Source organism: Hippopotamus amphibius, chromosome 8, assembly GCF_030028045.1.
Source record: "Hippopotamus amphibius kiboko isolate mHipAmp2 chromosome 8, mHipAmp2.hap2, whole genome shotgun sequence".
In the NCBI taxonomy this organism is placed as follows: Eukaryota; Metazoa; Chordata; class Mammalia; order Artiodactyla; family Hippopotamidae; genus Hippopotamus; species Hippopotamus amphibius.
The window spans coordinates 39676784-39701047 of NC_080193.1; the positions used below are offsets into that span (position 1 = coordinate 39676784).

The window sequence follows — 24264 nt, forward strand, 5'->3', positions numbered from 1 at the left end:
ACTCAGTCCATAACATTGTGCTCTGCACACACTAGACTTTTCATAAATGTTCCTTGAATAGATCAGTGAAGCAGAAACAAACAAGTACCACGCAATGTACGGTGATCAATAGATGAAATCTATTCAGGACCATGCCCTCCCCCTCCAAGATCATAAAACAGATTTGCCAGGTCTCTTTGATCATGCCATTGATTTTGAAGCAAGGGAAAAGAAAAATACCCCCCAAAAAGGTACATAAAAAGTAAAGGCTCGAGCAAAGTAGTAGAATAAATCATGGTCAAGTGTGTTGTCCGGAAGTCCTAAGGTATGTGGTCCAGGAGGGCCGGTGGAGGAGCGGCTGTTGCTGGAAGGGGCTCCCCACCGCTTGCCGCTCCTCCCTGCCCCGCCCCGCCCCGCCCCTATTTCCAGCTAATACACAGTGCACTGTGACCCTACCAAGATCCTTAAACTAGTGATGTCCCCTCCCCCAAACAGCAGCAGAAGCGCAGACACTAAAAGCAGTCATGTCTGCAGTGGTTTTAGCAGGCAAGGGGGATGCTCACCTAGGCAGTGGGGCTGATCCACAGGGAGGGGAAACAGCTCCTGTGGGAATAACGAAGCCTTTTAAAGAAGTTGAAAACTGTTTTCCACCTCTTGTCTCCCTTCCCTGTAAAGGTTGAGGGGAAAGTGGTCTCAACGGCCCCCCTCAGCAGAGGTTCCCAGAACTGTTTCCCACAATGAAATGATGCCTCCCCTCCCCCCCCAATGAGTTCATCAGAAGGGCTTGCGGCAGTTCAACTCTGAATTGGAGTCGGGTACCCTGAGCCAGCCTCTTTGTTCAGCTTAGCTCTGTGCATCTGATTCAGTGCTCACAACATCACTGCTCAGTGGATTATACCCAGTTTACAGACGCGGAGACTGAGGCTGGGGAGGTTCCCTGTCTCTGCCGTGTTCAAGAATCTGGTCAGTGGCAGAGCTGGCAGCCAGGTTTGTTGATGCCAAAGCCCTTGCTTCTTCCCTCACATCTGCCTCCACTAACCACAGAAGTCCTTTCCAAGCTGATGGTTACTCAGCAGTCATTGCCTAAGATTTAAATGGGGAAATGAGAGAGGGACAAACATATGAAAAATTAAATAACTCTCAATGCAAAATGACAAGAGATGGCATGGATGGTAAATAAGTGGTAGAGACAGTGCTTTGAGGATTATTTAAGCTGTCTTTACCCTTGGCGTAGAAAATTCACTTTGTCAACATAGATAACTATACCAGAAGTGACCCCAGAGACCTTAATATAGACTTGCTTTATTACAATAGGAGTATAAGTGAATTGGCACACTTTTCAAAGGACTGTAGGCAGCTCCCCACAGTGATTTAAGTTCAATTAAGCTGGATATTGACAATCTGTAGACTTCCTTTCCTTCCAAGCATTGTGAGAGAAAAATTGTGATTTTTTTTTCTGCCTCTGCAAAGAGACAGATATGTGTGTAAAATAAGGCTTTATTAATCAGAGTTATTTCTTGTCTCTCTCTCTCCTTTTCCACTTCTCTTCTGTTGGTTCTTTCTTTTGAGTGGTGATCTCCATGGTAACAGATGGAACAGCTTATAGCACCTCTAATGGCTATTATTAATAATAATCATCATCATCACAATAATAGTACCGATCAGATAGAATGAGAGCCACAATAAGAGAGTTAAATGGTCTCTCTGTATGTAAACAATTTACAGTTTTTGAAATGAGAGCAAGAGGAACCAGGCAGATCACCTTGAGCTCCAGGACAAAGGTTCCTAGGGGGATTTCCAGGAAAGATTTCACAGCAGAGATAAGGATATAGAATATTCCAGGACATCCTGCAATTACTACTCTGCTGACACTTTGTGAAACCTCTTTTGCTTTCCTCTTGTTAATGTTGTTGAGTGTGTGTTTTCATCTTCTCACTTGAAAGTTCTTTTACATGTGGACCCTTCCATAATACATGCTGGTGATTAGTCGTCTCTCGGTGAAGATCTCCTGAGGTCTTACAAGGTGCTCAGTGCTAGCTGAAGTGCTGTAGTCTAAAAATGAAAGACCACTGCTGACCTGTCCATTCTTAAGGAAAACAGTGTATAGCCAGCCCCCGTGCCACTGCCAACAGACCTCTTGGCATTCCCACTTACTGGTAATCTCAAGAGTACTTGTAACAACATGAGACATTTGTCATTCTCACATATATGACTTTTTCCCCCAAATGATGGTAAGCTTTTGAAGGAGTTGGCAGTGCAGCATCCTCCTGTGTATGTACCCTGGGGGCTGGCAGGGAGTATGCACAGAATGAATGATACATTTCACATCCTGGGAGATCTCATCATTGTAAGGAGATAGACTCGAAAGCTAAATTCACAAAGCAACAAGGGAAATGTGTTACTCGTCTTTATAACAGCCTGTTGTCTTGTATTTGAAAGGAAGCCTTGGACCTTTATAATATGTGCTGTTTGATGGCATCATAGCTTGTATGGATTTGGGTTGTGGCATCATTTACACTCAGGCAAGTGCATTGGGCTGAATGCTGCTTTTAAAAAACAAATATTTGGGGCCTCCCTGGTAGCGCAGTAGTTAAGAATCTGCCTGCCAGTGCAGGGGAAATGGGTTCTTCCCTGGTCTGGGAAGATTTCACATGCTTCAGAGCAGCTAAGCCCGTGCACCACAACTACTGAGCCTGCACTCTAGAGCCCACAAGCCACAACTACTGAAGCCCACGCACCTAAAGCCCATGCTCCACAACAAGAGAAGCAACCGTAATGAGACGCCTGTGCACTGCAGTGAAGAGGAGCCCCCACTCTCCGCAACTACAGAAAGCCCACACACAGCAATGAAGACCCAATACAGCCAATAAATAAATAAATAAACAAATAAATAAAAATTATTTAAAAAAGCAAATATTTTATTTTTTATTTTTTAATGAGATGTAATTGCCACATAACTTTGTGTAAGTTTAAGACATGCAATGTGTTGATTTGATACATTTATATATTGCAATGTGATTGCCATGGTGGCATTAGCTAACACCTCTATTATATCACATAATTATCTTTTCTTCTTTCTGATGGGAACGATTAAGATCTAGTCTCTTAGCAACTTTGAAGTACTGTTGACTATACTCATTATGCTGTGCATTCGATATGCAGAACTTATTTATCTGCTAAACACAAGTTTGTACACTTCAACAACATTTCTCCATTTTTTCCAAAGCTATAGCAGTTAAAACAGTATGGTATTGGCATGCAAGTAGCCACATATGACAGTAAAACAGAATAGAGAGCCCAGAAATAAACCCTCACGTATATGATCAATTGATATTTGACAAGGGAGCCAAGAATACTCAATGAGTAAAGGACAGTCTCTTCAACAAAGGTGTGGGGAAAATGGACAGCCACATGCAGAAAAATGAAATTGGACCCCTATCTTATACCACTCAAAAATTAACTTGGAAAAGATTAAAGACTGCAGCAGAGGGCCTTATAGCATAAAAAACTAGAAGAAAGCATAAGGAAGAAGTCCCTTTGACATTGGTCTTGGCAATGATTTTTTTGACTCTAACAACAAAAGCACAAGCAGCAAAAGAAAAAAAAAAATCAACAAGTGGCACTACATCAGACTAAAAAGCTTCTGCACAGCAAAAAAAAAAAATAGTCAACAAAATTAAAAAGCAATCTAAGCAATGAGAGAAACTATTTGCAAATCATCTATTGGAAAAAAACCAAATATTTTAAATGCATAATAACTGATTTTAGACTAACTAAGATCCTTAACGAATTGAATAGTTTTCTGCCAGTTCAAAAACTCTTCAAACGCAGTCCTCTCTTAAGCAGAGAATTTGTCTCGGTTCACTCAATACGTGTATTCCTTTAAGCAGGTTAGAAAGATGGGGCTCAGTTTCTCATCATGGGACTGAATACAGTAGAAGAAATAATCGAAAATGAACTGGGTAGCAAACTGTGGTATCAAGGGCAATGATTTTCTAGGTTTCTGGGTCTATGAGGACTAAATGACAAATTCTCTTTTAGACATTTGTGGAAATGTGAGGAATGAAAATAAATATAGAGGCACATGACTCTATTTCATAGTGAAAAGATAATTGAACAAGATGGTAATCATTTATTATATAAAGCATCAGCTATATTACAAGAAACTGCAGTCCAGACCACTAGCTAACCTCATTCGCCAAATGAGGTTCCTACCCCCAACTCTCTAAGGAATGAAGTCCCAGTCCTCATTTTAATGTCATAGAAAAGTTCGAATGTAAAGATTCTTGACTCTTTTGCATGCCAGACATCCAGTTATGTGTCCATGTAAAACATGACACCAAATCATTAGAATATCATCATGGATGAAAAGATTAAAATAAATATCCCATTTACTAATGAGAAAACTTCAGAGATGTATGTAACTTGCCCAGTCTTACTGCTGAAGCAGAACACAGATGCACATCAGATGGACTAGTTTCTAATGCCAGGGTATCTTGTGGTACCTTGAAGCCCAAGATACATCTCTAGAGACTAGAACCTAGGGTGGATGTCCTGTGGTGGAGGGTTGGTATGGGAGGCAGAGCAGCCAAGGATGGTGTTTGGAGCCTGGAGGATTTTATGATCCTTTGCCAGTCATAGCATTTAGACGATTTACCCTTCAGTCTCTGCATGAAACTGAAACCTCTGCTGGTTTCCTTGTGGGGGGAGTCCGGGTTCACAGAACTGACAGAGGGAATCATTTCCTGTTCTTGGTCTTTTGAATCTGGCGTGTTTTCCCCATGGATCTGCAGAGGGAGGGCCAGGCTCAGTGTGTCTCCCCTTTAGGTGTTTGTGGGTCTTACTCTCTGGTCTGGGAAAGAACCCTGTTAATACAAACTGTTGCGAGCACAACAAGAGACCAGTCATGGCTGCTTCTTTTTGAAGCTGTTGTTCATATCAGCATCTGATATCTGTGAGCTTCTTGAGTTGGAGATGTTATATACCTTTATCTAAGAGGTACACACAGATTTTTGTTGAATGCTTAGTTATTTAGTTAATAACAAAGCTTCTCGCACTAATCCCTTCACTTAATTTTTACAATCATCCTCTACAGTTGGCATCATTGCTGCCTTTTTAAGTGTTACTGATGAGGAAACTGAACTTTAGAGAAGTAATCATTTGACCAAGGATGCTTAACCAGGAGGTGTAGAGCTGGAACACAAATCCACATCTTCCGACTCCAGAACTCATGCTGTGTCTACGAATCTCCACTGCCCACTGAGCAAATTTACCAACTTGAACATTTAGCTCATGGGTCCAATTTTATTTAAAGAGTTTATAGGTCCATGAATGGATCTCCCTCCGTCTATCTAAAAGACTATTCAAAATGAATTTTACTTGTGTGAAAATCCTTCACCTAGACCTTCCCTAGCTAAGACCGCTCTCCCTATCCTATTCCAAGTATCACAAATAGCAGCCATCAAAGCTGGCTCTCCTGAGTGGCCTTGACCCCTGACCTTTCATGTTTTGTCAGGATTGAGGGCTTACTTAATCTGTGCTGCTATCCATGAAGTGGGGGGCAGGGGAATAGAAAGTGAGAAAAAATAACATCCAAGTGTCTTCTTGTTTTTAGTCTTTGTGTTTCTATCTCCCATGAGAAAAATAATGAGAGGACAAAGGACATCTTTGAAATGAAAGCTAGAAAAGAGGCCCTAGGTTTCGAGTAACCGCCTCTCTTCCTGTCACTCAGACTGTGCTTGTGATGTCTGTTAAGTGAATTGTGGGGACCTTTGGAGCTCTTAGTTGTTCCTTTATATCTTCTGTGTATTGCATATATTAAAAAGTGCCAATAGTTGAACTGTTAAAACCAGTTCTGTCTCAGGGCCAGAAGGTGTGGTTCACAATATTTGTGGCTTTTCTTTTTTTCATCTTTTTTGTAGTATAATTGCTTTACAGTATTGTGTTCGTTTCTGCTGTACAACAAAGTGAATCACCTATATGTATACATATAGCCCCATATCCCCTCCCTCTTGAGCTTCCCTCCCACCCTCCCTACCCCACTCCTTTAGGTCTTCACAAAGCATCTCCCTGTGCTCTGTAGCAGCTTCCCACGAGCTATCTATTTTGCATTTGGTAGTGCGTATATGTTAATGCTATTCTTCCACCACGTCCCAGCTTCCCCTTCTCCCCCCATGTCCTCAAGTCCATTCTCTACGTCTGCATCTCTATTCCTGTCCTGCCACTAGGTTCATCAATACCTTTTTTTCTAGATTCCATATATATGCATTAGCATACGGTATTTGTTTTTCTTTTTCTGGCTTACTTCAGTCTGTATGACAGAGTTTAGGTCCATCCACCTCACTACAAATGACTCAATTTTGTTCCTTTTTATGGCTGAGTAATATTCCATTGTGTATATATGATTTGTGGCTTTAGGATAAAAGATTGTCTCTGTGGCATGGCTTCCTTTTCCATCTTGCCAAAGATACAATATGATTTTGGAAAAATGAGCTAATGAGTGAATGAATAAGCAAATTGATTAATGAATGTATGAACAATGCGTGGATACATAAATATGAAAATCAGCGTACATTTGAAAGGAAATCCGAATTTGTATGATGTAGTGATGCTATGTGGACCACTTTTGGAATGAGACAGATTGGACACATTGAGACTGGGGACAAGTTTACTTTCCCTTTCTTATATCTATATTTATATCTATCTCTATGTTTAGTATCTGTATTTATATTGACATCTGCCGCGATTATTATGAGTGCTGGAGGTAAGGTATGTAAAATGTCCTAGTGTGGAACAGTAACATAGCATCTATTATTAGAGGCTAGATTTCCATTTCTTCTAAGTACCATGGACATTTAAAAATTGGCAGTTTTTATTTCTCCCTCTACAGTATTGCGTTATTGAACAATTACTTTTTTGGGTTATTTTATCAGCATTTGTCCATGTTGGCACCAACTTTTTTTCTAGTTTCCGGTTCGTTATTTGTGTAACATTATTATTTTTACCAATATGAATCATGTTTTATTTTTGCTCTCAAAATCAAAATCCAATAACCTTCATTCTGATTTTTTTAGACTCCATAGAAAATGTCATTCTGTCTCAATTAAACACTGGAGATGTGGGTTATCAGTGGGCTGGTTTTAGGAAACAGTGTTAATGAATCAGAATGTTTGAGCAGAGTTCAATTTTATGCTGCAAGAAGTATTTCCTATTTTAGGATTTGGGAAATACTTTAGAGATAATTGAGAGCAAACTTTCTCTTCCTCCTTTTTCAAATGTATTGAAACTGAAGTGCAGCGCTTTGGTATTTATCCCAAGTCATTTACAGAAGTAGGGTACACAAAGTATTAAAACTGGGGGTTATGATTGCCAGTTGTTTCTTCTTCTCCTTCTCCTTCTTCTTCTCCTCCCTCTCCCTCTCTCCCACTCCCTCTCTTTCTCCTTCTCCTTCTCCTTTTCCTTTTCATGGCTAACAACCACAATCCTGTTTCTAAGTAATACTAGTTAGAAGTAGTGGTTACTGGCAGTATATGTACTCATCATTCTTTAACAGATATGCCTTGGGTCCTTCCTTTACTTCCTAGACCTTGGTTTCCTCATTTGTAAAGCTAAATGCGTGAGAGAGGGAGGAAACCACATGATGTCTGGGCAAGATTCTTTTTCAGCTCTGAGCATCTATGAAGAGTAATGATGTTATTATGTGGGCAAGATTCTCAGATGACAAAAGCTTTTCAAGTCTTCCTATTTCCTCTTTCACTTTATTTGTGAGCATGTTCAGAATTCAATTCTATGTCCAATTGCCGTAAATGTTTCAGTTTATTATTCCAGAATGTCTGATGAATCCAAGATCATGCTTTACGACTTCACAACTTTTTTTTTTTTTAAACTGATGATAAAACTGAGCCCTAGAAAAGTGAATTGATTTGTCCAAGCTTGTTGTTAGTAGAATAGTTTTCAAGTACAGATCTCTCAGGTTCTAAAGTGAAAATTCTTCTCCTCTCTTTGCCTTCTATTCTTACCTTAGTAGATAATACATATTTTCCATCCCTGACCTACAGGGCCTCATCTCTGCGTGTTATTTTAATGTAAACCTCTTAAAATATTCTTGGCAAGTAGAAGTAGCGTGGCAAATAAATAATAACGAATTGCAGTTAAGTGCCTTGCGTGTATAGTGTGTATTACACAATCTCATCCTTGTTATGTTGTGTATTTCACAGATACTTTCTGTGTATAGGTTTTATTTTCAATGTGATACTTATGGTTCTTGGAGACAATGATCTATGCTAGTGTTTCTCTTGTGAGGAGGTGTGTGTGTCAATGTCTGGCAATAGGGGCTTTGGAGTCAGACATCCTGCTTCCAATTCTCCCTTAGACATTAACTGACTGTAGTCTTAGGAAACCTGCTCAATTTTCCTCATTCACTTTTCCCTCATTTTTGATGTGTCAGGATCGACTCCTTTCTGATTTACATAATGTCAATTTTATTTTATTTTATTTTATTTATGTATTTAATTTGTCGATGTTTAACATTTTATTTTTGTTCATTTAATTACCTATAGTGTGTGGATCTGATTACGTGTCAGTGATTTGCTTTTGTGTGTATGTGATCGCCATGATAGTTATCTTTGAGGATATTTAGTTATATTCTATTTCTAGTTGTGAGGTATCTAATTTCTCAACTTCTAAAGTTCTTCCCCATCCATATTGTCCATCCCACAACGGGTGAATTCATTTCCTTCTATTCTTGCTCTATCTGTTGTCTGTGTTTCTTGCTCTTCTTGTTCCATGACTTTGCAGAGATCATGTCCATTTTAAATGAGATAATGGGCATTAAATACTTAGCATAGAGCTTGTGGAGTAAGGGCTTCACAGATTTAGCTCTTAAGACAATTAACCCCCACACTAACTCTGGGTGGAGCTCTAGGAGGAACAAAAATTCTCTGATCAAATCCTTTGCCTGAGTAGAGCGCTCCAGTGGCCATAAAATGATGCATGTCCAGCCACCACCCATCACACTGTCTGGAAGATCGTCTTTTTTTTCTTTTCCCCCAGCCTTTTTTTTTTTTTTTTTTTTTTTTCCTCAAAAGCAGCTTCAAGACCTATTCCTTTTTTTTTAATTTTTTAATTTATTTTTATTTATTTATTTATTGTATTTTATTTTTGGCTGTGTTGGGTCTTCATTGCTGCACGTGGGTTCTCTCTAGTTGTGATGAGTAGGGGCTCCTCTTCCTTAAGGTGTGAGGGCTTCTCATTGCAGTGGCTTCTCTTGTTGCAGAGCATGGGCTCTAGGTACATGGGCTTCAGTGGTTGTGGCACATGGGCTCAGTAGTTGTGGCATGTGGGCCCTAGAGCGGGTGGGCTTCAGTAGTTGTGGCTCACAGGCTCTAGAGTGCAGGCTCAGTAGTTGTGGCGCTCGGGCTTAGTTGCTCTGTGGCATGTGGCATGTGGGATCTTTCTGGACCAGGGCTTGAACCCGTGTCCCTTGCATTGGCAGGTGGATTCTTAACCACTGCGCCACCAGGCAAGTCCTTTCCCAGCTTTTTGGAGGTCTATAAGCATGATCCTTTCTTGACCTTCCTTGGTTGTGTTTTCTGGGCAGAGGACAAGATCTGGACTTTGGTGCAGCACGACAACATGGAGCTCACCCATGTGCGAGGTGCCAACCCTGAGAAGCCCTACTCCATGACCTTGGACTACGGAGGTAGCCTGGAGCAGCTGGAAGCTGTGATTGACGGCTCGGAGCACTGTGAGCAGGAGGTGGCCTACCACTGCAAGAGGTCCCGCCTGCTCAACACACCAGGTAAGAACCACCCCTGCGTGTGCCCTTTGCGAGGCTCATGCAGGGTGACCACAGTGCTGCAGATGGGCCTGCAACCCTAGAATACATGGGAGAGGGGTGTTTGCCAACAAGGGGGCTGCAGCTACAGTGGTTCCCTGTGCAGTGAGAGAAGCACCACTGGGAGAGACTCCTGATGGACTAGTCCTTGCTCTGATACCCAGGGTGTGACCTTGAGGGGGTTCTGTTAGCCTCGCAAGGTTTTCTTCTCATCTTCAAAAATGGGACAGTGCCAACACCCATCTTGCAGTTGTGGCGAGGATGGAAAGTTTCTTGAGAACAGTGGCACTCAAGGAGAGCATTTGAGTTGCACATGGAAAGTGTGATGGTGGACGTGGTATTTCTGGCAGATGAGAAAGCACCGAAGATCCCAGCACATTCACCAAAGAGCAGTGAGTTGTGTCTGGGGCACAGGCTGCACAATGCAGCTTTATCAGGCAAGGAGGCCAGCAGAGCAGGTGGGTGCAGTCCTGTGTGTGTGGAGTACTCACGTCACCTGAAAAGTGCAGGCCTTCATGGAAATGCCTCTTTTTTATTTTAAGTTTTTTTTATTTTTTTATCTTTATTGGAGTATAATTGCTTCACACTATTGTGCTGGTTTCTGCTGTACAGCAAAGTGAATGAGCCATATGAACACACACATCCCCATATCTCCTCCTCCCCAGACCCCATCCCACCCCTCCAGGTCCTCACAGAGCATCAAGTTGATCTCCCTATGCTCTGCAGCAGCTTCCCACCAGCCATCCACTTCACACCTGGCAGTGTGTATGTGTCAACACTGCTCTCTCACTATGTCCAAGCTTCCCCTCCCCACACCCCCCCAACCGGTGTTCTCAAGTCCATTCTCTACGTCTGCCTCTCTATTCCTGCCCTGCCACTAGGTTCATCAGTACCATTCTTCTAGATTCCATATATGTGCATTAGCATACGGTATTTGTTTTACTCTTTCTGGAAATGACTCTTTTAAAAATAAAGTTTGCTTTTAGAAAAAAATATGTTTAACTTATTATATTTATTGTTCTCCTATGGTTATTTTTTAGTGTGAATGATTGATAAAGGGTTGCAAAAAAACCTTCTAGGATTAATTACCAAACCCAAAAGTGTTTGCAAAATGTCAGGGGGGCTTTGTCAAAGTTGACGCAATGCCCTGAGGGTCAGTCATTTTTGTGGATATCAGTGCATCATTTATGGCAGAATTAAAAAAAAAAAAAAAAAGGCTGACTACCACAGGGCTGTGGAATATCCAAGAAAGGGTGTCAGAATCTTTCATCTCAAGGAAATAGTGATCCTTGAAAGTGAGGGATTTTGACAGGCTTGAGGAAATTAAACAATGCAATGTCAAGCAGCAGCGCTAGAAACCTGACTAAATACAACCCACCTGCTGCCTCACTGATCTAGAATCTTTAGGGATGGTATTGTTCCACATAAGTGAATTTTCCAGATAAGTGTCCCTTACCCCTTTAAGCACCCAAACTATTTTTAAAGAATTTTTAACTATTTGAAACGAAAGTCTTTCTCAAATGGATTACACGCTTCCTTGCCTTCTTAAACAGAGAATTCTGAACATAAAATGTAACCTTTTCCTGATGACTTGGGATCATCATTGTGGAAATCAATTACTGTGCTCTCCTCGGGCTCAGCCATGCTCACAAGGCCAATTAGATCAGATGCCCTGCTTGGGGCTGCCTTTCCCAGCATCCTCAAAGCGTCACTGTTTGCTTGTGTTCAGATTTCCCTCGCTCCTGGCTATTAAGCCTGCACTTGTGACTCGGTACTCTTTGCAGAGACTCTGTGTTTAGAAAACCATCCTACCCTCTTCTCATTGTGCTGCTTCTAGTTTCCTAAGGATTGGTTTTGGTGGAATTTTAGGACAAATAGGATTGTGTTCATTCTGACTATGGGATTGCCTTTCGTGTAAACATCCTGTGATATCAGTTTGGCTTTTTTGTTGCCTTTGTATGTGCTTTTTTTTTTTTTTTTTTAATTGAAGTACAGTTGATTTACAAGCTTGTGTTAATTTCGGGTATAAAGTACAGTGATTGTGAAAAAGATATATATATATATAATATATTGTTATATATATATATATAATATATTGTTTTCCCTTATAGGTTATTACAAAATATTGAGTATAGTTCCTTGTGCTATACTGTAGGTCCTTGTTGGTTATTTTATATTATAGTAGTGTCTATCTGTCTATTGTAAACTCTCAATTTATCCCTCCCCTTTGGTAACCATAATTTGTTTTCTGTCTTTGGGTCTATTTCTGTTTTGTAAATAAGTTTCATTTGCATCGTTTTTTTTTCAGATTCCACATATAAGTGGTATCATATCATATTTGTCTTTCTCTGTCTGACTTACTTCATTTAGTATGATAATCTTTAGGTCCAGCCATGTTGCTGCAAATGGCATTATTTCATTCTTCTTTATGGCTGAGTAGTATTCCGTTGTATATATGTACCACATCTTTATCTATTCCTCTGTCAATGAACATTTAGTTTGCTTCTTTGTCTTGGCTATTGTGAATAGTACATATTTTTTTTCTAACTCAACTGTCATAAATTCCCTGAACACATTCGGGTGTGAGGACATGGATTGGGGAACAGGCCTTATGGAGAGTAATGTCTTGATTCTGTCTTCCAAGGTTATACAACCTTGAAAAATTCGCTAAATTTTCACAATTTCACTTTTACCACCCTAAAAATTTACATGAAAGTACTGAACAAGTAAGGCTGAAAAAAGGACTGAAGGAAACATTTACTCTGTGTTCGTTGCACTGTGTCTGGAATGTATTAGGTGTTCATCAAACAACAGTGTCTTACTTCTTTCCTTTTTACAGTTTCCAACCCAGCAGGGAAGGTCCCAAATTTGCTCTGCAATGGCAAACATACTCCAAGCAACATTTGAGTTCTATTTAACGGTATCAACTATAATAATTATAATGAATGTGTGCTGATACCGTCACCACCTAGAGAAGGGCAGTGTTGTATCCTTAAGACATTTTCCCTTTGGAATATTTACAAAAACACAGTGGAAACATATTATCTATCTATGTTGTGGTTTGAGGGGCCTCATTAATCATCTTTTCTACCATGGGTTATGAATCAAATGATTTAGAGCAAGGAGGATATGCACAGACAGTATCTACTTGCTTCTGGTGAGCTGGCTTGGAGAACACAGTGTAGACCAGAGGCCAAGAGGAATCTCCTTGTCCCTTGGCCTCCACATGCCAACCAGGCACTGCTTGTGTGTGATGTAGGGATGTAGACAGACAGTCCCATAGAGATGCAGCCCCAGCCTTACACCCCTCAGTGCAAGGACAGAGCCCTGACTTAGGTGTGCTCACCTCACGAAGCAGGCAGAGACAGTTATGTGCATCACTGTAGACACAGAAATCTGACAGCAAATGCTGAGGGCACTGTCCTAGCTGGGCTGCCATAACAAAATACCACAGACTGGCCAGCTTTCCAAAAACCGAAATCTGAAGTTGATTTCTCACAGTTCTGGAGGCTGGGAGTCCATGTTCAGGGGGACAGCATGGTTGGGTTCTGGTGAGCACCTACTTCTAGGTTGCAGACAGCTTATTTTTTGCTGTCTTCTCAAATGGCAGAAAGAGAGGGACAGAGCTTTGTGGGGTCCCTTTTATAAGGGCACTAATCCCATCCACAAGGGCTGTACCCACATGACCTAATCACCTTCCAAATGTGCTGTCTCTTTATACCATCACATTGGGGGTTAGGATGTCAACTTATGAATTTTGAAGGGACAGAAATATTCAGTCCATAACAGGCACACACTTGCAGGGATGTTTTCCTAATTTCCCGAATTATTAAGGAAACCCCTTTCTTGCTGGGGAAGGCCAGAGAGAGAAGAGGAGGGGCTAGAGGCCATCTTCTCCTTACCTACCTGCTCTCTTGAAGAGCTGGGAAAGGGTCTCCCTTATCTGCTGAAGCCAGAGCCTCCCTGTGAAACTGTTTTACTAACTGTATTCGTCCCTCTCGCTCTCTCTCTCTCTCTCTCTCTCTCACACACACACACACACACACACTATACAAGTATCTTTCCATATCAGTAAATATGACTTTATATCATGTGTTTTTTAAGAATGAAGTCTTCCATTATTTGGATGTACCAAATGGATATACAAAATTAACAGATCTGTTTTGGACTTTTAGATTGTACCCAGTTTTTTCACTGTTGCACATACTGCAAGAACATTTTTGGACATAGATCTCTGTGTATAAAACTGATTATATCCTTAAGATAAATTCCTCGAGGTGCCATTACCAGGGCAAAACATGTGCATATTTTTAAGACTTTTGCCATATTGACATGTGCAATGTATCAAGGTTATACCAATTTATGCTCCGAGCATCACTGTGGGATTTGAGTGTCCATCTCCCAGCAATAGGTATCATCACCTTATTTCCACTTTGGCAATCTGATAAACACAGAGGAGGATCAAAGACAACTATAAATATATTATTTTGTTAATTAAAAAAAATGTAGAGTCCGACTCCCATAGTTTATTGGAGGGAGATACTGCTGGTAGCCAGGGTTAGTAGAAGCAATAAAATAGTATAAATTGTGGCTCCCATGGACTCACATCAATAAGAGGAGAATGTGAAGGATGCCTTCATGCTACAGATTCTCACCTGTATTACACACAACAGATAATAAAGGGAGGAAATCAAAGAAGGCAAGAGGAGAGAAAAATAACTGTTCAGATAGCCACCAATGACTAAGACTTTCTTATGTTTGAGGATGTCTGTGGGGCACTGTACAGGCATGATCTCTAAACGAAACAACAGTTCTGCCCAGTAACGGTCATTACCCCATATGGCATTTCAGGAAACAGAAGCTCAGAGAGGGTAAAATGCTTGATCAGTGCCACACAGCTGGGGAGGGGCAGACCTGGTTCTTGCACCTAGCTCTGCCTGAGGTCAAAGCAAGGATAATAAGGACCTACTGTCTAGCACAGGGAAATCTACTCAATACTCTGTAATGGCCTATATGGGACAAGAATCTAAAAAAAAATGGACAGATGTATATGTGTAAATGATTCACGTTGCTGTACACCTGAAACTAGCACATGGTAAATCAACTATACTCCAATAAAAATTAAGAAAAAATAAAAAGAAATAAGGATGCGATTGATTTCTGATACATTGCGCAAAATGCAAAGAAGCAAAAGTTTAAAAAAATTGGGGTCATCAGGGAACACATGTGCTTGTATGATTTTCCTTATTTAGTAAGAAAATGGAGATGGAGAGAGAGGCAAGCCGCCGGATCCACCTCTGCTAAGGCTGTGTGATTGTCAGGGGGGCTTGAAGGGGGCCAACTCCTGGGTGTCTTCACAGGTTGTCAGTCCCCTCACTCACATGCTGCAGTTTCTGGCCCACAGTCCCCTCCACGTGGCCCTGTCGATCTCAAATAGGGTCACCATAGTCTCCTTCTGCCTCCTTCTGTCTCTTCTCTCCTCTGGCTCTGTTATTCTAGTGGCAACAGAAGCAGAAAGAGAGGGAAGACAGGCAGGATAAGGTCAGGCCTGGTTCGCCACTATGTCTTTTTCATTTAGTTAGTGACTGAACCGTGATGCGTCATTTTCTGACAGTTTCCTCAGATATTCTTCCCCAGAGCTACTGATAAGTGCCAGCCAATGAAATGTGTCATCTGTCTCTTTAACTGAATGTTTATACAAGAAACTCAGCAAAGGACCAGCATTCCAAGCTGTCGTGGTCCATGGGAAAAGCATCCTCCTTATTCCCATGTGTCTTTGTAGTTGCAGTCTCTTGCTGCAGAGCTGAGACCTTGTGATACCTACAGAGCACCTTCTGAGATGGCATTACTCAGCCTGGCAGTGGTCAGCAGCATCCTGTCACAGGACGAGGAGGCAGCCACGTGTTCCCAGGGACAAGGGCTGCCCTGGTTATTCCCAAGCCTTTTCTCCTGGCCAGTACCTCCATTGGATTTTTTTTTTTTTTCTAGATCCTGAGGTCAGATCCAGAAGGGATCATGTGATAAGTACATGAAATGAAATAGATTATTTTGATGGTGGCCATTCTGGTTGATGCAAGGTGATCTCTCCATGTCGTTTTGATTTGCATTTCTCTAATAATTAGTGAGGTGGAACATCTTTTCATGTGCCTCTTGGCCATTTGTATATCTTCTTTGGTGAAATGTCTATTTAGGTCTTCTGCCCATTTTTTGATTCGGTTGTTTGCTTTGATGATACTAAGCCACATGAGCTGTTTGTAAATTTTGGAGACGAATCCCTTGTTGGTCACGTCAGTGGTGACCTACTGTGTGACACAGGGAGCTCTGCTCAGTGTCGTGTAACAGTTTAAATGAGAGAGGAGTTTGAAAGGGAATAGATACATGTATATGTGTAACTGAATCACTTTGCTGTACACCTGAAACTAACACAACACTGTTAATCAACTCTGCTCCAAATCAAAATAAAAAGTTAAAAAAGAATTATGAAATAGAACTCAGTTCCAGGAACACACAGAAGGCAGAAAAAAAAAATTGAGGCCGGATTCTGGAAGATGCTTTAATCACATGGCCAATTTGCTCCATAAGTCACAATTCCCCCCTGGAAGGAAGACAAGAATAAGAGGGGCATGGGAAGGAGGCCACCTGGGGAAGCCGAGTGCCCAGGTCCCTGCAGGCAGTGGGGATGGAGAGCTCTACCTGTCCCCCACCTTCTCTTCCTATCTTCTCCATGGTGCCTAGAATTCCCTCACTGGATTTGCTAGTTGGGGTACATCTGATGTATGTATCTTTTTGCACTTACCACTCTGTGTAGTGAAAGCCTTTTTGGGAATACTCTTACCAATAAATCTGTGAGCTCACTAAGGCAGAGGTAAGAAGTCAATCTTGATATGCATGAAATCATTGGAAATTCAGATCCCATTACTTTGAAATCTAATAGCCATAGGACAGCTTGAGCTCAAATTTACTTTGGTTCTGAACAGAAAGCATTTGCCAAGAAAATCAGTCATGCAAACAAGTTGTTGTGAGGATCGTTTAAGTTCCTCAGCAGAACTAATGATGGGGGTGCTGATAGCACCTCAGAGCCCCCACTTCCCTGCCAGAGACGGGCTCCTATTAATTTATTTATGCAGCCCCATGAGTGGTTTCCACCTGGAGTCAATTGCTATACCTAGTTACGTGCCAGTGACTTTGAAAGCAATAAAATCCTACTTGTCTTAAAGTATTGTAAAATTTCAAATTTCCTCTTTTCCCTTAATTAGTGATATTTTAGTGAGCATACACGGTATATAGTTTAGACTGTACCTATACACACACTGTGATGTATGATAAATATATATATAAATTATTTATACACTATTTTGTATATGCTATATAATATATATTATGTAATGGTATATATGCTCATGATATAATCTTTTTATGTCCAAATAGACCTGTAAATGCGCTTGGGTGTGTAAACCCTCACGTCCATCTGTAGTATTCAACTTCCAATGTGTACAAAACTAATGCTTAGGTTTAGAAATCTAAGTAAGGGGCCGTGATATAAAAAAGTCAAATTACTAAGAGAAAAGAAATAGCACTTCAAGGTCCTCTGGAGTTTACTAAACCTAACATTTTTTTGTCCCCAGTATTTGTACCAAACAAGATCAATTAACAGATAATTACATTTTCTTTCATATAAGAAGTATTTATTGGTTTTCCATTATGTGACACATACTTTTCTGGCCAGTGGAAAAGAAACTGAAAAAAACAAACAAACAAAAAACGGTGTTTCTGCCCACGTGATTGTAATAAGGATGATAGAAACAAATCAAACACACGCACGAGCACACACACATACAAAACGTGTGGGTAGAACTGATTCCAAAGTCCACGGTCTTTTCACTACACCAGGTTGTTACCATACCATTAAAAACAGCTTTTGGCACAGGAACAATATAATCAAAAACACAAAAATATGCCACGGCATCGGGAAGACAAAATACCAGGGCAGTACTGGAAATCTCTTTAACAAAAGCTGTTACTACTCTAGGTACAGCAAGAATCTATAAAGAAACTCGAGGTTCCTGTAATGCATACTCTTTGTATCACCACTGCTGCCAGTGATATTGGCGCCTGGCTACTGAGCTGCTTCTGTATGCCAGGCATTTCGAAAGTCATTTCATTTAATCCTCTCAATGGTCTTATGAAGTTTGTATTATTTTCATTTTTATCGATGGAAAGGGAAGCTCTAAGAAGTTAGGTGGTTCATGAACGGTCTTATGGCTACTAAGTGCTAGAGACCTGTTTCAAATACACATCTCTGACTGTCACTTCCATCTGATTCCACAAAAGAAAATAAGACACAGAAAAAATAGACGGTCTCAAAGAGGAAAGCAAAATAAAAAAAAAAAAATTCAGGTATCCACAGAAAAGGTTCATCTTCTGCTTATCAACTGTTGTATAACAAACCACCATAAAACTTAGTGTTTTACAATAATAGTAATTTTAAAAAATTGAAGGATAGTGGATTTACAATATCGTGTTACTTTCAGGTATACAGCAAAGTGATTCAGTTATAAATATAAATATATATACGTAAATGTGTATATATATATATATTCATTTTCAGAATCATTTCCCTTATACGTTATTACAAAATATCTATTAAGTATAGTTCCCTGTGCTATACAGTAGATCCTTGTTGATTATCTGTTTTTATATACAGTAGTATGTATATGTTAATCCCAAACTCCTAATTTATCCCTCCCCTCCTTTCCCTTTGGTAACTATAAGTCTGTTTTTTATATCTGTCTGTTTCTGTTTTGTAGATAGGTTCATTTGTGTCATATTTTAGATTCCACATGTAACCAATATCATATTTGTCTTTGTCTGACTTTCTTCACTTGGTATGATAATCTCTAGTTCCATCCATGGTGCTGCAAATGGCATTATTTCATTCTTTTCTATGGCTGAGTAATATTCCATTGTATATATGTACCACATCTTCTTTATCCATTTATCATTGATGGACATTTAGGTTGTTTCTATGTCCTGGCTATTGTAAATAGTGCTGCTATAAACATTGGGGTGCATCTATCTTTTCAAATTATAGTTTTCTCTGGATATATGCCCAGGAGTGGGATTGCTGGATCATATGGTAGTTCTATTTTTAGTTTTTTAAGGAACATCCATACTGTTCTCCATAGTGGCTGTACTAATTTACATTCACACCTACAATGTAGTCATAGTTCCCTTTTCTCCACAACCTCTCCAGCATTTATTATTTTTAGACTTTCTGATGATGACCATCCTGACTGGTTTGAGGTGATACCTCATTGTAGTTCTGATTTGCATTTTTCTAATAATCAGTGATATTGAGCACTTTTTTCTTGTGCCTGTTGGCCATTTTTTTTGTCTTCCCTGGAGAAATGTCTGTTTAGACCTTCTGCCTATTTTTTGATTAGGTTGTTTTTCTTTTTGATATTCAGTTGTATGAGCTGTTTGTATATTTTGGAAATTAATCTCTTGTTGGTCTCATCATTTGCAAATATCTTCTCCCAATCACTTTGCCCATAAGTCTGCATCTGGGGCAGAGTTCAGCAGGATGGGAGCTTCTCTGCTCTCCTCCATGTCACCTGGGCTGGGACTCACTCATTTGGTGCTGGCTGTGGGCTGGGACCTCAGTTGGATATGTGGTCTTTCCATGTGGTGGCATGACTTTCTCATAATAAGGTGGGTAGGTTTCAGGGACCAACATCCCAAGAAACAGAGTAAGTGAGGTGACAGCTAAATTGCATTTTATTCCCTGGCATTGGAAGTCAAGCAGTATTACTTTTGCAGCTTTCTAATTATTAGAACACAGTCACTCAGGCTAGTCTTTGTTCAAAGGGAGGTAAATTTGATTCCATCTATTAATGGGGTGAGTGTACAGACATGTTTGAAATTACCATATCTTCTTCAGAAGTTTGATGAATAGTCAATTAACTTAATGAAATATAGCAAATGCATGGCAGAATCAGGAGTCAGACCTGCGGCTTTCCAACTCAGTGTAGGTGCTTTCACTCTGATGTCTCTCCAGCTATTGATTAGTCAGTTCTAATTCAGCCTGGAAATGTGTGTGATTCTCCATTTTTCGCTCTTTGGAACTTTTGTCTCCCCTAAAGTAATACAGATAAAATGGGTTTATAAGAGTTTGCCACAGGTCTTAAGAAATATACAAAGACCATCACATGAGTCATGTCAGTGCATTTTACTGTGCGTGAAAGCCACCTTTCCTAATGTTCTAATAATTCACTCTTGGTATTTCACTGGGGACATAAAGTCAAAATTAGAGGTGGGTGGATTTTACAAAGAGGACATACACCTTAATGGAACTAGAGATGTGGGTGTATCTAAGGAAAATAAAAACTGCCCCACATTAGTTCAAGATGTGATCTGAGCCTGGCTGCGAATGAATTTCTGTTCAGACCATTAATTACTTAAATAATCAATGTGGATGACCCAAGCATCTGGTCAACATTCGGACCATTTTATGAAAGGGCACATTCACTTTATTTTACCGCAAAGGTGCCTATGGGAAGAACTCTATTTTCTAATCTGAAGAGTCAGTACAGTGGCAGCAACACAAAAAGAGCATACATTTTGGAGTCATAAAACCTGGTCTTCAATTTCACTTTTTCTCATTAGCTGGGAGATCTTGAGCAAGTTACATAGGTTTTCTAAGCCTCAGTGTCCTTATCTATAAATTGTAATGAGCAGATGCTGGGAACTTGCATAGACATTCAGGATATTACTGTTGTTTCAGCAAATGTCTTATCCCATTTTCCAAAGAGCAAGGGGTGTATTAGTTCCCCTGGCTACTGGGAGAGGGTCTCAGATTCCCACGAGACATCTGGTAAAAGAGCTCAACTGGGGGATTTGCCTCATGTTGGCTTGTGGACATCCTTATGTTTCTAAGCTACATTTCCCTTATAGGACATGTGGTATTGACCTACCCAAGAGCACTGTTGAGAGTGTTAAAGGTACATCTATGTGCCCCTCCTCTGCCAACTGCTCAGATCCACTCATCTATCTTTCTCAGTTTAATAAATAGTACCGTTATCTATCTAGTTTCTTAAGGTCACAACCTAGGACTCATCCCTTCTCACCATCTCCATTCCCTCTTCAGTACCCCAGTAAATACTCAGAATTGTCTATTACAGCTGACGTTCCTCCAGCCTCTGCTCTCTGATTCCACTGCCAACCCCTGAATTTAAACTCTCATCATCTCCAGACTGAACATGCTCATCTGATTCTTGCTTCCCCTCCTCCCCATCCCGGACCCACTTTCCTAGTTTGGATCTCATGCAACAAGCAGGGGAACAACCTTTCCAAAGTAAGATTTTATAACCTGGCTTCAAACCCTTCCCAGTGCCCTTGAGCTAGACCCCAGACTCCTCACTGTGGCTAACAGAGCTCTGCTCACCTAGACCCTTCCCCAACCCTTATTCACCCACCTGCCCCCTTCACACTATTTGCTTTTATTCGGTTTCTTGCCAAGTTGCCCCCACCACCTCTTAGTAAGTAGTGATGTACTAGCTGTTTTCAGTATTCAGAACCTTCAATCCTCTTCCCTCTCAACTTAAAATTTTTTGCCCACATTTTAAAGCTTTTTATAATTGCTTTACACTGTTGTGCCAGTTTTTGCTGTACAACAAAGTGAATCCTCTGTATTTATACATATATCCCCATATCTCCTCCCTCCCACGACTCGCTCCAACCCTCCCTATCCCATCGCTCCAAGTCATGGCCCATTATCACCAACTTAAAATTGACAAACACTAAAGTATCCACCCCATCACTCCTTTCATTTCATCTTATTTTCGTATTTTGCATAGAGGTTTTTAGCTCCCTGATATTTTCTTCCTATTTGTTTGTTTACAGTCTACCTCTGTCAATAGAATGCGGACTTCATGAAAAAGAGAACTTCTTTGTTTCATTTACCTCTCTATCCCCAGAAAGCCAGGAATAGGTACCCAGCAAACATTTAGTGTGTAGTAGTTGAAAGAATAGAAAATTCCTCCTCAATTAATATAAGTATCGCTAGCATCCATATTATGTCAGCGGTCCCATGGTAAAACAAGTGCATTTGGCTAAGCCTGTCGCAGAGTCTCTTATGAGAAGAAAGCTGCTTCGTGAGGTGGGAAGGGCTGGACTGTGCAGTGGGAGCTGCCCTCCTGCTCCCGGCTCCACCATGGACTCTCTGCGACCTTCAGCAAGTTACTTGCATTTTATGGGTCTCCCATTTTTAATCCTTTCAGATTATATGTGATGCTCTCCAAGTGTCCTTTTTGCCCTGACACTTCATGATTCTATACTAACCAACATAAAGTGAGTTAAAATGCATGTCACAGTTTATTACATTCTTATCACAGTGAGAAAGGAAAGGGATTGTTAAAACAAACAAATCCAAAGAGAGAGGGGAGAGAGAGAGAAGGACTTTTCTGAGACTCTTAAGGCCATGAAATATGATACTTTATGTGTATTGTAGGTGATATTTTTGGGCACATTCACGCACCTGATCCCTCAGAACATGTTTTCCACATGGTAATACTGAATGTGCAGAGAAGGTAGGAAACTTCTCTGAGGTCATACCAAGTCAGGAATAGCAAAAATACTAACTTTTTTTAAAAATTTTTTTGAAGCATAGGTGATTTACAATGTTGTGTTTGATTTCTGCTGGATAGCAATGTGACTCAGTTTTTCATATTCTTTTCCAGTATGGTTTATCACAGGATATTGAATATAATTCCCTGGGCTCTACAGTAGGACCTTGTTTATCCATTCTCTATATAATAGTTTGCATCTGCTAATCCCAAACTCCCACTCCATCCCTCCCCCACTCCCCTTCTTGGCAACCACAGGTCTGCTCTCTATGTCTATGAGTCTGTTTCTGTTTCATAGATAGGTTCGTGTCATATTTTAGATTCCACATGTAAGTGATATCATACGGTATTTGTTTTTCTCTGTCTGGCTTACTTCACCTAGTACGATAATCTCTAGGTCCATCCATGTTTCTGCAAACAGCATCCTTTCAAGTATACTAGCTTCTTAAAGTATTTATGTATCAATTACATTGGCTAGTTTATAACATATTAGGTGGGTTATAAGGTAGACATGGAAATACAATTATACCAGCAGATGCAGATGAAGCCCATTAGTCCACACAAATTCTGTGCTATGAGGGCATCACATAGCTTGTTACCAGGGAGTCAGAGTTGGCCGTGGGTTTCCTTCCCACCTGAGTCCTTGTGATAACTGTGCCACAGGGAAGCAGCAGAGTCTAGTGAGGAGCCGAGGGTCTGGCATCTCTTGCCCGGGTTCAAGCCCCTGCTCCACTACAGATCAGCCATGAGACATTAGGTAAGGCCCTCAGCATCTCTAAGCCTCAGCTTCCCCATCTTGAAGAATGAAGTTGACAAAAATAACATTAATCGTACCCACATCTTGGAAGGATAAAAATGGTTGGAAACCTGTACCTTCATAATTTAAGTTCTCAGTTTACCTAAGTTCTTTGGCATGACAGAGGTGCCTTTGTACACATAATTTTCACCGTCTTCTCAATTTTGCTGAGAAGCGACAGGGAGTGCATTATGGTAGTTTTACTCCTCCATGCTTTCCTTCGTGTGCATGTGTGTATGTGTGTATGTGTGTATGTGTGTGTGTGTGTGTGTGTGTAGGGTCTGATGAGAAATGTCAAGCACTGTGCTAATTGTTGTAGAGATTATTAAACTGTAATCTCAGCATGGCATAGTAGAGACATTGTAGACTATGATGCAAAAACAAACAAACAAACAAACAAAAAACTGAAACCACCCTGAATTCCCCTGCTCTGCCACTTCTTTGCTGAGTGGTGATGGTCAGGTCATATAACCTGAGTCTCTGAGCTGCAGTTTTTCTCATCTGCAAAATGGGTAACATGTTAACCTAACTTGTAGACTTTTGGGGGCGGATTATAAATGCATATGTAAAGGGGCTGGTCATAGAGGCTGCTACAATTTTAGGAGCCTATGCCCTTGTAGGAAGAATTAGAGACAGTATGTGTATGTTCACAAGGGGTACAGTGTTCTGTAAAGGAGAAATGGCTTCTCCTTAGGTAAATCCCAGAGATCTTCTACGGAAAGGCAGCATCTCTTTTTAGACAGACACGGATAGGAGCTATTGTGATGGGAAAAGTCAAGGAGGGAGGATGGTAGGACTTACCCTTGGGGAATGGGGGAGAAACTATATTTAGGAAGGAAGCAGTTGAGGTTTTGGCTGCTTATTAAAGATGAGGAAATGGAAAGGATGGGAAGAAGGAAAGGTAGGAAGGAGGGAAGGCCTTTTATGTTTCAGATACTTTGCAGTAGTATGGATGCTTCTGTAGGTGGATTCATCTGTTTTCATTGAATGAAGAAGACAGCTTGACCTAGAGAATGATATGATAGGAAAGT

At 40.6% G+C, this 24264-nt stretch overlaps 1 protein-coding gene across 2 annotated transcripts in view; it reads left to right on the forward strand.

Moving 5' to 3' along the window:
• The window catches only part of CNTNAP5 (contactin associated protein family member 5), an 893955-nt gene that overhangs the window by 595895 nt on the left and 273796 nt on the right, over positions 1-24264 (forward strand). For both annotated transcript variants that reach the window (XM_057745525.1, XM_057745526.1), the window contains exon 13: positions 9578-9778. In XM_057745525.1, the coding sequence (XP_057601508.1) occupies positions 9578-9778 (201 nt within the window). The remainder of the gene's footprint in view (positions 1-9577; positions 9779-24264) is intronic.